Source organism: Natator depressus, chromosome 8 (genome assembly GCF_965152275.1).
Source record: "Natator depressus isolate rNatDep1 chromosome 8, rNatDep2.hap1, whole genome shotgun sequence".
Taxonomy (NCBI): domain Eukaryota; kingdom Metazoa; phylum Chordata; order Testudines; family Cheloniidae; genus Natator; species Natator depressus.
In genome coordinates this window covers 54,473,418-54,487,887 of record NC_134241.1, presented here as the reverse complement: position 1 = coordinate 54,487,887, position 14,470 = coordinate 54,473,418, and the positions used below count along the sequence as shown (strand labels likewise).

Below are 14,470 nucleotides of genomic sequence, written 5' to 3'. Positions count from 1 at the left end.
AAAGTGGAGAACTGTATTCAGCCAGAACACATTTTAGTGACAACATACTCTATATATTTACTCAACAGCAAAAGCTGGTCACAAACTGTACTTTTAATCAATGTAATGCATTCACTCTAACAGTCAACCATCCTTCCAATAAAAGATTTCATCCACGCTGATGCCAGAAACAGAGCAAACAGTGCCACCACAGTACAAACAGATTCAGAGTCCATGAATGAAAAGTCCGATGGGATACAAAGATGGGTTACAAATGTTGTGCTGTATCTCCCAGCAATAAAATACATGTTAGGACACAGAACTGCTGGCACCTGCCCATCCACAGGGAGGAAAAAGGTTTCCACTTCCAGTAGAAACCCACCAACATGTAGGAAACAAGAGACAGCATGCAGAAGCAACTTCAGTGAGAAAAGCCAATATCCTAGTTTGCTACCCAACTACCCACACCTATTTTGGGTCTATCTCCAACCCCCAAACCATGAGAGAAATCTGTCCCTACAGAAAATGGTCAACACCTTCACAAGAAGCAGAACAGTAGCAAATACTTCGTCTTCTAGCTTTTCTTTCAATAGCTTTGCGATTATACAACAGAGCAGCAAGTCATGCCATCTGACAATACCGTTTTGTGATATTTCTTTTTAAAACCATATCCATACTAGCCAAATGATTGGTCTGTTGAATAGCAACTGAAAAATCTTATTAATTTACAACTAGAAAACTTCCAACCATATGACTAGTTGCCATAGTACACATTTCCTGCCATAGGTTTACTGCTGCTGAAAAGATACCCACAGGATAACCTACTACGTATTTACTATTGGGATGCAAGATTGTTTGCTTCAGACAAGTCTGTCATCTATAAAATCACTGGAAAATGTAAATGTGCCAAAAAAGACATTCACAGAGCATGCACATAAATGAAGTTCACTGTACATCAAGTGCAATTAACTGTATGATCTGTTGGCAGCTCCCCTGACATCACCGTAATAAATGATCAAAGTGACAGTTAGAGCCATGCAAATCTGAGGCTATCCGCTTTATATCTGCGGACCATGTATGCAGATCAGACGTGGATACAAATTTTGTATCCACGCAGGGCTCTAGATAAACCATTCCTTAGAGGTGTCATAGGATTAGGATGTCAGGCATGGGGGGCAGGGGAAGAGAAAGAAGATAGCCATTATCAGATGGGAAGAATACTGTACATTTTACCTAACCATTAGAACACACCCAAAATGTAAACAAAGTTTGATTTGAACAGAATTTCTTTTTAAAGTAACCCTGAAAACACTTTCCATTACAAAACCTATGTCATTAGAAAAGCAGATATTTCTTGTTTCTCCCTCCTTGAGCACCACAAGAAATTGTACATATAGCTGTGAAAGTAAGGGTTTATAGAGCACTTTCCTAGATAGATCTAATGCAAAAGCGTAGCTCTGAAAATGCTATTTATATAAAAAACTGTTTTCAGCCTGTAGAAGCAAATTTTCAGATTGAAAGTGGCCAGGATTATATTTAAATTAATAAAAAAAAGAGAGAGTCCATTCCTGTGATTCAGTATCTAACAAAAGCAGTAGAAAATAAGCATTTATCATCATCTTCAAGGTACTTGAAAATAATTATCTGTATAAACTCCAATACAGGTGATCACCATGAATACTTCAGATAGAACTTTAAATAGTACAAAACATTTTTTGAGTGGACACACAGCCAATTGCTGTTGAAATCGTTACATTGCAGGGTTATTTCAAGTGAGGAAAAAGCAAAAGAAATTGATCAGGCTAAAGGAAAAAAATCCCACCCTCATAATGTTCCTAATACTAGAAATAACTCAACTCATGTGTTCAAATTTGTTTTTCCCCTGTCTCTTTTTTTTTCCCCCCGTCGTCTTTTTGTTTGACAGAGAATGTTTTTCTAAAGCTTTACAGGAGTTATCAGTTGCCCTATCAATATTTACATCCTCTATTTGTTTTTTCTTTCTGGTAATTCAGCACCAAATACTCTGGGATCACTTGCTCACCTCTGATGAGTGAATGACATGTGGACAGGTGTTGGCACCACAACCTGTAAATTCTCAGCTTCTCTCTCATGCCCACGGAGACATACGAGCTGGAGTTCTGCTAGTCCAACGCATGTCACTTCATGCCAGTTTCTGCCTGAAAATAAGAGAGGGACAAAAGCACAACACACAAGTCTCTCTCTGGTTGCATCATTAAGGAGGGAATAAATTTGGAAAGAAAGTCAACTTCTTATGGTCTTTATTTTTCCCCCTATGTAAAATATTCCCCATGAGACACAAAGTTTTCCCAGGTTTCAGAGTAGCAGCCATGTTAGTCTGTATTCGCAAAAAGAAAAGGAGTACTTGTGGCACCTTAGAGACTAACAAATTTATTTGAGCATAAGCTTTCGTGAGCTACAGTTCAGTCAAGCACCAACTATCAGCTTGTGAACAATTCTTTAATGAAACAGCCACAAGGGATTAAAGGCAAGGTCCCCAGCTGCAGTGGTTCTCAACCTTTCCAAACCACTGTACCCCTTTCAGGAGTCAGAGTTGTCTTGCATACCCCAAGTTTCACCTCACTTAAAAACTCGGGTTTCGGCTTCAGCCCCGCATGGCAGGTCTCAGGCTTCAGCTTTCTGCCCTGGGCCCCAGGAAGTCCAACAGTGGCCCTGGCAACTCCATTAAAATTAACTTGCCCACAGTTTGAGAACTGCTGATGTAGTATATAGAACAGTAACATGTCACTGTCTGTATGAAATTTTAGTTTGTACTGACTTTGCTAGTGCTTTTTATGTAGCCTGTTGTAAAAGTAGGCAAACATCTAAATGAGTTGATGTATCCCATAGAAGACCTTGCGTACCCCAGGGGTACGTGTACCCATGGTTGAGAATCACTGCTCTGCTCATCAATTACTGGGAGTGGACACCCTGATTGAAATGGTCTTGTCATCACTGGTTCTCCACTTGTAAGGTAATTCCCTTCTCTTCATGTGCCAGTATATTTATGTTTGTATCTGTAATTTTCACTCCAAGCATCTGAAGAAGTGTCTTTTTACCCACAAAAGCTTATGCCCAAATAAATCTGTTAGTCTTTAAGGTGCCACTGGACTCCTCGTTGTTTTTGTGGATACAGACTAACACGGCTATCCCTCTGATACTTGCTACTAGCATGTAGGTCTTCAAAAATCAGAGTACATACGTTAGTTTATTTGATGTCCCAGATTGCTCAGCCTCTCAAGAAAAATATTTTCATTGATTTACCTTCTAAGAGGTCCAAGTAAACTAAGAACGCAGCATATACTTGAGTGCTGTCAGCCACATCCAATGACATCATCTCCGTGAGCTGAAACCAACATGTAACAGCAATCAAAGAATGCAGAGCGGAAGTCAGATTGGTACAGATACATAAAACCTTTCAAAAGAGCATGAGAAAGTATGGAGCCTGTTTAAAGAACTGCTACTAAGATTCAAAAAGATTAAACACCAATATAAATATTGACCTCTTAAAATATTTTAAAGTTACATTTCTGCTTGGCCCAGATAAAAAGGCATTAAAAGAATCTTGACTGTTTCTGGAACAGAGCTGTTTTTGTGGAGAAAGATTCTGAGTTTCATCTGTTTCTGCTACAGTACATAAAAAATGGCCATACTGAGTCAGACCAATGGTCCATCTGGCCCAATATCCTGCCTTCTGATAGTGGCCAGTGCCAGATGCTTCAGCAGGGTAATTATAGAGTGATTCATCCCCTATCATCCAGTCTCAGCTTCTGACCGTCAGAGGTGTAGGACATCCGGAGAATAGGGATGCCTCCCCAACCATCTTGCCTTTAATGGACCTATCCTCCAAGAATTTCATTTCATTCTTTTTTTAATCCAGTTATACTTCTGACCTTCAGAACATCCCCTTTACAAGTTGTGCAAAGAAATACTTCCTTCTATTTATTTTAAACCTGCTGCCTATTAATTTCACTGGAAGACCTCTGGTTCTTACTTTACATAATGGGGTAAATAACATGCTAATACTCCTCAACAGCTCTGATTATAAAATGTAAGATAAGGTTTCTCCATATGCTAAACTCTTAAGAAGTTTCTTACATTAAAATCACATTAATCCATCAAGTTCCTCTTCCAACAAAGAGACCTAGCAGTTTTGACTATTCCAAGGTGTACTACTAACAGGAGACTCATTATTTATATAGCTCCATTGGTGTGCATGGGGCCTATTGGTCCTTTACAAACATCCAAGACGACAAAGGTCAGTGTCCTAAGGAATTTACAATCAATGCTTTTCAGGGCAGAAATTATGCTCTTTTAAAAAGTTTCCTGTGAAACACCATTCAAATTAATAATATACAAATAAGTCATGAAAACAGATCAGATAAGGGGAAACAAAAATCTCTCTGTCTACCTAGTCATGCTACTATCTCTGTTTCTCTGTCTAGACTCTAGGTCAGGGGTGGGCAAACTATGGCCCGCAGGTTGAATCTGGCCTGCCAGTCATTTTAATCCGGCCCTCAAGTTCCAGCTGGGGAACGGGGTCTGGGGCTTGCCCTGCTCCGGCACTCCAGCCGGGGAGCAGGGTCAAAGGCTGCTCCACGCGGCTCCCAGCACAGCGCCACTCCAGCTCCTATGTGTAGGGGCAGCCAGGGGATTCCGCTCTGCACACTGCCCCCACCCCAAGCGCTGCCCCCACAGCTCCCATTGGATGCGAACCGCAGCCAATGGGAGCTGCAGGGGTGGCACCTGCAGACGGGGCAGCACGCAGAGCTGCCTGGCCGCGCCTCCGCGTAGGAGCCACAGTGGGGACATGCCACTGCTTCCGGGAGCCACTTGAGGTAAGCGCCTCCCAGAACCTGCACCCCGAGCCTCCCCCTGCACCCTAGCCCTGATCCCCCTCCTGCCCTCCAAACCCCTCGGTACCAGCCCAGACCACCCTCCTACACCCCAAACCACTCATCCCCAGCCCCACCCCAGAACCTGCACCCCCAGCTGGAGCCCTCACCCTCCTCCCCGTGCCCCAATCTCCTGCCCCAGACCTGATCCCCCCTCCCACTCTCCGAACCCCTTGGTCCCAGCCCAGAGCCCTCTCCTACACCCCACACTCCTCATCCCCAGCCCCACCTCAGAGCCCTCAAACACCCCTGCACCCTGAACTCCTCATTTCTGGCCCCACCCCCAAACAGAGCCCTCACCTGCTCCTGCACCCCAACCCCAATTTTGTGAGCACTCATGGCCAGCCATACAATTTCTATTCCCAGATGTGGCCCTCGAGCCAAAAAGCTTGCCCACCCCTGCTTTAGGTTTTGATCTGAATGCTCACCACACAAAAAAACTTCAGTTTGACAAGTTATTGCAGTTGGGTACTCCTTTTCTCCTTCCTCCCTAAAGGAAGGTAGCTCACAAGTTGTTTTTTGTTGATTTCTTAGATGTGTTTGTTCAATGGTGAGGCTGAGAGCGGGAGAAAAGATTAGTGGTGAAAAGCTACCATAAGACACTGAGATCGAATTAGTCAGCTTGAAAGATTCCTTCCAGAACTCAAGCAAAACTTCTTGGGAAATTGGCAGAAACCCTCTATTCAATCTTAGTTTTCAAATAAGACTTTCAGCAGCTTAAGATAAATTAAGAGGGGTACGTGAGACATTTAAACAATATCTTTAGGGTGAATCTCAAGTGAAGATGGCCTATTTTATTTTGTCTTAGCTATAGACCGCAACTGTCAAACCATAAATACGCAGCCATGACCCCAATAACTCAGTTACCCTGGAGGAAGAGGCGGCCTGGCTCTGCTGAGACAGGCGGGATCCAGCAGTCAGCAGCTGGGGGAGCACCCAGTCCCGACAGCTCCGCTCTCCTTCAGGCGGGGTGCCGGGCCACGCAGCACCGCCGAGCCACCCGGCTGGGCGGGGGGCTTGTGTGGGCCCCACCGCTGCAGGACCCGGACAGCCCAAGCCCCGGGCCGCAGGGAGCAGCCTTGGGACGGCGGGTAGCAGGCTCCGCTCGGCCCCTGTAAGGACCCCCATGGGGGCAGCTCGAGGCCCGCCCCCGCGCTTACCTTAGGGTGAGTCGCCATCCAGTTGCCGCGGGGCGACCCCCGGGCCTCCCGCTCCGGCCCGCTCGGGGCAGTGCCCGGAGCCGCGCAGCCCGCCTCGTCCATGCGGCTCCGGCTTGCAGCGCGGCTTCGCTCCGGGCGGCGCACTGCACTAAGTGCTCCGGCCGGGGACAAGCCAGCGCGCGCTATAGTTCCGCCTCGGATGCGGCAAACCCGCGGCCTCCTCCCCACCGTGCCCAGCTGCTCCTGGGGAGCCTGTGAGCCAGGCAAGCTCAGGGCACGCTGCGCCCGGCTGCCAGTTCTGGAACCGGTTTGCCCTGGCGTCTCCAGGAATTAAAAAATAATCTTTAATTAAAGATTATGTCATGTTATGAAACCTCCAGGAATCTCTCCAACCAAAAGTGGCAACCCAAAGCTGCCCTGTCCCATCAGAGCTGTTGCTCTCTGCATCTGTCCCTGTCCGCCCATCCCTCTCTAGCCACCCACCTCTTCCTCTCTCTCCATCCCACTGTCTATCCCCTTTCTGTCGCATCTCATCGCAATGCTTACCACACAAATAAACTGCAGGGGACATTAAATAAATGCCACAAACCAAGAGAGAAATCATAGCATATGGGGGTTGGAAGGGACCTCAGGAGGTCATCTAGTCCCACCCCCTGCTCAAAGCAGGACCGATCCCCAATTTTTGCCCCAGATCCCTAAATGGTCCCCTTAAGCATTGAGCTCACAACCCTGGGTTTAGCAAGCCAATGCTCAAACCACTGAGCTATCCCTCCCACCATGGCATGTATGACATACCATGAAATGCAGCAAGCAAACTCCACTATGGACAGGTGGGAAAAGGATTAGGGGAATTGAAAGGGAAAAGGAGGTGGAGGAAGGGATGAGGGGAAAGGAGGGTGGGTCTATATAATACTAATTATATAATAGTGTTTTACATGTTCAGTTGCCATACAAATATTTACCAATCATTTTTCACTATGGTCATGTAAAGTAGTATGGGACTTAAGGACGGGTGGAATGGGTGATGATGAAGGGAAGTGGGGAAGAGAGGAGGATGGTGGATGAGGGAAGGAGGTAAAGAAATTCAAGGTAAGGGAGGAAGTGAATGAGAGAGAAGCAATGACACAGAAAGGAGGGGAAGAAATAAAAAGAAACAGTGGGGGAAGAAAGGAAAAAAGCAAGAGTGATGAGGTCAAAGGGCACAGGAGAAGAAATGCTGAAGGAAAAAAAGAGGAAGAGAGGCTAAATTGAGGGAGGATGATGGCAGAAGTGTTGGTAAGATGAAAAGAGAAAATAAGTAAAGACAAAACCCTGACAATGTGCATACTAACAATTAGAATGAAAACATCACTGGGAAAGAGAGACTATATGGATAGAAAATATAAAGTGAGGGAAGGATGAGGAAGGAAGAATATGAATAAAGGTGGTATGGTATATTTTATTAATTTATTTACAGTTTGTAGAATCTGGGTAGATTCAAATTTATATATATATATAATCTCTAGAAATAATCACCATTGAGTCCTTTTGTGAATGTGGCTTCTACAGTTCAATGAATGCAGGGTTTCCCTTTGCAGAAGTTGTCAGCTCCTTGCTTGGCACCTGGATTGTAGAATTTCAAACACTGGCCCAAACTACACAGTCAAATCCATCCCTGGTTAGGAGGCATTAAAGCATAGCTCAGTGCTGGTGTCTGCTCAGTATGCAGCAGCATTAAAAAACAAATATATACTTGGTGCATTAAGAGAATAATAGAGAAAAAATGGCAATGACATAAATGAAACAATTAAATGTCCCCTTCTAGGGCATTGTGCCTGGTTTTAGTCAACCTAGCTCAAGAAAGATCCGGCAGAGACTAAAAACGACCAGAGACAGGCAACTAAAATGCTTAGAGGGAAGGAGTGGACTGGAATTATTTAGCCCGGGAAAGAGAAGAACAAGAGGGGACTTGACTGAGGTATTCAGACTTAGGCAGAGCATAGTGGAAAAATGAACAGTCCCTTCTCTTATCCTTTTATGATGATATGGTAACAACTGGGTCCATCAGTGAAGGATAAATAAAAAGACATCTCTATTTATTCAGCATTTAATCAGTGTGTGGATTACACTAGTGCAGGAGGTCACTGAGGGACCAGTCCTGCTCCTCTTATTCTGGCAGTTTTCAGGAGCTTTGCCTATCTAAGAAGTGTAGCTTTGATAGGGCACATACACCTTATTTCTTTGTGACCAATGAAAGGGCTAAAGCCTTTTAGTGGTCACAAAAGAGGTGGCTGGTTTTCAAAGACTGTCTGAGCTACCAGACCTGGAAGGAAGAGCTGGCGGCTGTGGCTTGTTTGGCTCCTGGACAGAGGAATGGACAGCTGTGCCTCCTAGGTATGGAAAAAATAGAAGAAAGTAGAGTCTTCCAAGGCCTGTGGGTGGTATGTTCCTAGCAGGGGAAAGAAGCTGCTCTCCAGCTGATCCAGGGAACAGCACACCTGAACTAGGTATCTGGGGGAATTTGCTGCCTGACTGAACTAATGGAGACTCTGGTTCTATTAGAGAGAGTACCCATAGTCAAACTGTTCCTGTCTGTTTGGTATGGACACTTGGAGTGGACTCAAGGAAGATGCCTGCATTTGTTTTATTTCCTTGGGATCTATGACCAAAGGAAAATGAGAGTGTTGCTTCCTCATGGCCAGAATAGTTGTTTTTTTCCTGCCTTTTTCTGAACCTGCCTTACACAGGCTAGTATCTCAACCCTTGGAGTGACTACCAGTCCTGTTATGGCACAATTGGGCCTTGAGTCAAATGCACTGGCTGGATTTTAAAAAGCAATGGGATATTTTTGACCAATAATAAACAAAACAATTATATGAGTTGTAAAAGTAGCTGCTGCCTCCTGCCAAGTATCAGAAATCTGACCTTTTGTAACCCTGACCCATGTTATTGGGAATAGGAAATGAAGTTGAGTCTGACTCCTGTGTCATATCTTTATTATACATGGATAAACACACCTCATGCTTCAGGGTGTAAACTAACCTCCTACAAGGGTTGAGGGAATTGTTCCCATGTACCAACATAGCACAACGGGCCAGGTGAATTGGCGGGGGTGGGGGGAAGGAGGAGAGAGGGGAAGCATTGAAGAGGAGCTACCTTCCTTGAAAGCATCAGATGCTGCTGGAGGCAGGATACTTTGCTAGACAGTCTGATTTGGAATGGTAACTCGTGTTCCAAAAGGGCCTTTGATGCCATTAACAAAACATGAAGAAGCAAGTAATATAAAAAGTGTTCAAACCACACATGGCTTTTGTTAAAGTCAGTGTGTTAAGAACATAAGAATGGTCCTACTGGGTCAGACCAAAGGTCCATCTAGCCCAGTATGCTGTCTTCTGACATTGGCCAGTGCTAGGTGCCCCAGAGGGAATGAACAGAACAGGTAATCATCAAGTGACCCATCCCCTGTCGCTCATTCCCAGCTTCTAGCAAACAGAGGCTAGGGACACCATTCCTGCCCATCCTGGCTAATCGCCATTGATGGAGCTATCCTCCATGAATTTATCTAGTTCTTTTTTGAACCCTGTTATGATCTTGGCCTTCACAACATCCTCTGGCATGCTGGTGCAGGTGGGCGGTCGACCCCCCTCTGTCCCTGGCCCCTCCTCAACTCCGCCCCTGCCCTGCCATGATTCCAACCCCTTTCCCAAAGTCCCCACCCTGGCCCCGCCTCTTCCCCTGAGTGCACTGTGTTCCCGCTCCTCCCACCTCCTCCCGGAGCTTGTTACGCTGCGAAACAGCTGTTTTGCAGCGGCAAGCGCTGGGAGGTAGGCAGAGAGGCGGGGATGCGGCGTGCTCAGGGGAGGAAGCGGAGGTGACGTGGGGCGGGGGGGCAGGGAGGGGAGCTTGGCTGCCAGTGGGTGCAGAGCACCCACTAATTTTTCTCCGTGGGTGCTCCAGCCCCAGAGCACCCACGGAGTTGTCGCCTATGCACAGGGATATTAAATTTAATTATATTATGGTCACTATTACCAAGAAGTCCAGCTATATTTACCTCTTGGACCAGATCCTGTGCTCCACTTAGGACTAAATCAAGAATTGCCTCTCCTCTGGTGTGTTCCAGGACCAGATGCTCCAAGAAGCAATCATTTAAGGTGTCAAGAAACTTTATCTTTGTATCCCATCCTGAGGTGACATGTACCCAGTCAATATGGGGATAATTGAAATCCCCCATTATTATTATTGAGTTTTTTATTTTAATAGCCTCTCTAATCTCCCTGACCATTTCATAGTCACTATCACCATCCTGGTCAGGTGGTCGGTAATATATCCCCACTGCTATATTCTTATTATTAGAGCATGGAATTTCTAGCCATAGAGATTTTATGGTACAGTCTGATTAATTTACGATTTTTACTTCATTTGATTCTACTCTTTCTTTCACATATAATGCCACTCCCCCACCAGCACAACCTGTTCTGTCCTTCCAGTATATTTTGTACCCTGGTATTACTGTATCCCATTGATCATCCTCATTCCACCATGTTTCGGTGATGCCTATTATATCAATATCCTCATTTAATATGAGGCACTCTAGTTCACCCATTTTATTATTTAGATTTTTAGCATTGGTATATAAGCACTTTAAAAACTTGTCTCCTTTTAGCTGTCTGCCATTACAAGGTCTGATTGAATGGGACTCTTAATATTGTTATTCTTTATTTGACTGTTTCTGATCAGACCCTGCCTGTATTTTATCATTTTCCATCCTCTCGTCCTCACTAGGACATAGAGATTCTCTATTAATAGATCCTCCCCGAAGGGATGTCCAAACCATGTGTTCCTCTGCACCCGTCGGCTTTCCCCCAGCCCTTAGTTTAAAAACTGCTCTACGGCCTTTTTAATGTTAAGTGCCAGCAATCTGGTTCCCCTTTGGTTTAGGTGGAGTCCATCCTTCTTGTATAGTGTTGTGTAGCTAAAGCCATGCTCAACCTTTTGAAAACATCCCATAGTGAATTAAGTGAAATAGGTTAGAGCTAGGTTGTCCCTTTACATTTAGCTGTGTGCGAGGAAAGGGCTGTGCTGCCCAAGGAAGGAATTATGTTTCTTCTTCCCTGCTCTCTATTTCCTCTTAGGAGAGTGTAATCTCTATTGCTGGCCCTGACCAGTAGCAGATGACTATAGCGCCCACCCTGCATTGGCTCAGCTGTGCTGGCTCTGTGTTAAGTGGGCAGAGTCAAGGTTCCCCCCTCAGCAGAGCAGGAGGGAGCACCAGGTGCTCAAGCCTTTATCTTGAGAAGGGCTTAGTACCTGCAGTGTCTGTTCATTTCTGTGGGAGCTGTGAGTACAATTGGCCCAGATCCACAGTCTCACACAGTATGTTCTCAAATGAACACACACGGGAAAATGATAAAAGACAAAAATGACCTAGCACCTCTGGGTGAACACCCTTCAAAGCAATCACTCCATAACTGACCTGTCAGTCCTCATCCTCAAAGGAAGCCTGCCCAGGACTTTCAAAAGACAAGCCTGAGAGCTTAATTTCATAACTTGACTTAAAATTGGTCTTAATAAAGACCCTGGATTTATGGCTTATTACAACAATCTGGAACCCAGTAACCCCCCTTTTTGTCCTATGCCTACAGTGGTGTTAATGGTCCACTTCATCTTTAGTGTCCCTTAGAATACATGCTAACTACTTACGCTAAGCTATCTGTTCAATCTTGTATTTAGCTGTCACACTTTGAGTATCTTTCCCTGATCTGAAGAAGAGCTCCGTGTAAGCTCAAAAGCTTGTTTCTCTCCTCAAGAGAAGTTGGTCCAAAAAAAGATATTACTTTATCCACCTTGTCTCTGAGATCCACAAAAGTGTTTAGGCGCCTAGCTTCTATTTAGGAGCCTAGATATCTTTGTGGATCTGGGCATATGCTCCTATTAAGATCATGACCCCAAAAGATAAATTGTTACAGTGGGTGTTGTGTGGTGGTGTTGTTAAACTGTAATCTGTTGCATTGATGGTCCTTTCAGGGCCATTCATGGGAACATTTCTGGAGAGGGTGAGTTAATGAAATGCAGTGAATATTTTAGTGTCTTAGCTAATTTCCAGCTGGGATAACTGCATTCTGCTTATCTAAATTTCCTCCTGCAGTTTGTTTTAGATACAGTATATTAGTTGATTTCATCTGGTTATTCTGAGGCATCTATTCGTAAAACACTTTGTACAAAAGTGCAAAATAACTTCCTTTCCTCAATTGCTAAGAAGTATGGCTGTGGGCTGTGAATTAGCTACTGCCTTCTATCCCAGAGATAGCATAGGTACGTAGTGGAATAAGAAAACTCTGTGTACCTACCGAAGCCCTGGGGATGGGGAGGTGCAAGCCCACCCACATCTAAGCCCCAACCCCCAACCTAAGGGGAGGAGCCACTGGTCTCAGGCAACAAAAGATTACGGGGGGACAACAAGGGAAAAAACAGGGACAGGAGTGTCAAAAGCAGGGATCCAGAGGAGGACACAGAGCAGAGAACCATGAACAGTGCCCACTGCTCCTCAAAGGCATCCTGGGAGCCAGAGGACACAGCCCAGAGGTGTGACTTAAGGGAGGATCAGAAGTAGGCCCCACAGTTCCAGTTTCCTCCTCCTGGGCCAGCATCAGGAGGAGATTGGTGTGGCGGTCTTGTGACTTTGTGGGGCCATGGATGGGGTGTGCATAGATCAGGAAGTGTAGGGAAAAGTGCAGCCAGAACTTAAGGAGAAGATTCTGGAGAAGCCGGAAAAGGGGCTTCAACATAGCACATTTGATGTAGATGTGCACCATGGTCTCCCTCTCACCACAGAAGGGGCAAGTGGTGGGGAAGGTGGTGAACCGCTCCAGGTACACACCCTTGTTTACTGCTCCATGAAGGAGCTGCCGGATAGTATCCCCAGTGGGCTGTGGGACCAGGGTGGAATATGGACTGGCCCACTGGGGTTCCTCACCCTCCATGGGTGGTAGGAGATCTCACCACTTGGTGTCAGGACGGGATACAAGGGTGAGGAAGTGAAGGGTGTGGAGCACGAGTGCGTATAGCTGTTTCCTAGGCATGGTTCAGAGGTGGACCGGCTGCATGTTGCGCAGCCAGCTCAGGTGGTGCAAAGGGGGTGGGTAGGGAGGCTCACCCGGCAGGGGCCCAAAGGTAAACTCTGAAGGGTCAGGGGTGAGGGATGGGCAGGGAGCACCCTCCCGAGGACCTACTTCAGGAAAGCCTGAGAGGTGGGTAGTAAGGCTGCCATCACTTCCTGGAGTATATGATGGGGAGTATATGATGGGGGATATGAGGAGTGGAGAGCCCCATGTGCCAGCTGAGAGCCAGGGGATCCACCCAATCCTTCTGGTCAGAGTCCAAGAGGTTTCCGATCCTGGTGGTACCAACCAGGACCAGTCTCCGGCACACCAAGGGGGACTCTGCTATCTGCACACTGAGGTGGAGGTTGTGTTGCATAGGCTCTGCAAGGAAGTCCTCCCCCTCGGTGGCTGCTGTGGATCTGGTCGCTGAGACTAGCTGCCAGGTCCTGAATACGTCCTGGTAAAAGACTGGCATCTCGGAGAGGTCTCGGAGGAGACCCCTCGGATTGAGGTAGAAGAGTTGCCGGTCATATCGGAGGCGGCGGAGTAAGGTATGCGCCAGTGCACTCCATGCTGGACTACTGGCACCATAAAGGAGTCTCTGAGGGCCTGGAGGGGGAAGAAAAGGAGCTGACTGCGGAGTGGGAGCAGGCCCTCCCTGTGCACTCTCCTCCAGGGGGAAGAAATCCCTGTGTCTCTGTTTTAATTGTGTAGGTTCTTTGGGATGAAAGGTGCAAAATGTTTCTTTTAAATGTTTACATGGTTGGGTTGGTATTTTCTTTGTTAAACTGATCTCTTATCCCTTGCCATGCCACAGGCCCAAACTCTACAAAGCACTTCAATGGGATTTAAACTGTAGGGAAGGGGAGCGTATGTTATAAAACACAGGGTGCAATTATAAAATAACAATGGGTGAGTATAAAGGCTGCATACAGTACTACTTTCTCTGAAGTCGTCATCACTTTTGGGTGCACAAGAAATATGGGGTTCGGACACTTGATGACAAGCTTGTACAATTCTGTTTGCCCAGGTCAGGGGACTTTGGTTTTTTCTCTTTTTTGGACTGGCTCATAAACGATTCGATTTTGTTCTGATCGTCCTGGTAAGGCCCAGCGAGTAGATTTCGGGGGCTGGTAAATATTCATGACTCGTTTGGAAAGCTGCTTTGTGGGGTTGTTCTTGAGCCTGACTGGGAGCGCAGGGGACACAGCCCAGAACAAGGAGGGTTTTACTCCCTCAGAGGCGAGGGCTGTGCGGCTTGACCCGGGACGGCTGGAACCGGAGGGAGGTGAGCACACGGGCGTGTCGTGTGTGCAGCCCCAGCCCCCTCTCCATCCCG

The 14,470-nt window shown here is 46.2% G+C and overlaps 1 protein-coding gene across 1 annotated transcript in view; it reads right to left on the bottom strand.

Annotated features, from left to right (window-relative positions):
- TSEN15 (tRNA splicing endonuclease subunit 15) overlaps positions 1-6,191 on the bottom strand; it is a 29,184-nt gene extending 22,993 nt beyond the window's left edge. Inside the window, exons 1-3 of the mRNA XM_074961118.1 lie at positions 6,053-6,191; positions 3,262-3,343; positions 2,021-2,156 (exon numbers count right to left, since the gene is read on the bottom strand). Of these exons, the coding sequence (XP_074817219.1) occupies positions 2,021-2,156; positions 3,262-3,343; positions 6,053-6,154 (320 nt within the window). The 5' untranslated portion in view covers positions 6,155-6,191. The remainder of the gene's footprint in view (positions 1-2,020; positions 2,157-3,261; positions 3,344-6,052) is intronic.
- Positions 6,192-14,470: the final 8,279 nt, after the last annotated feature.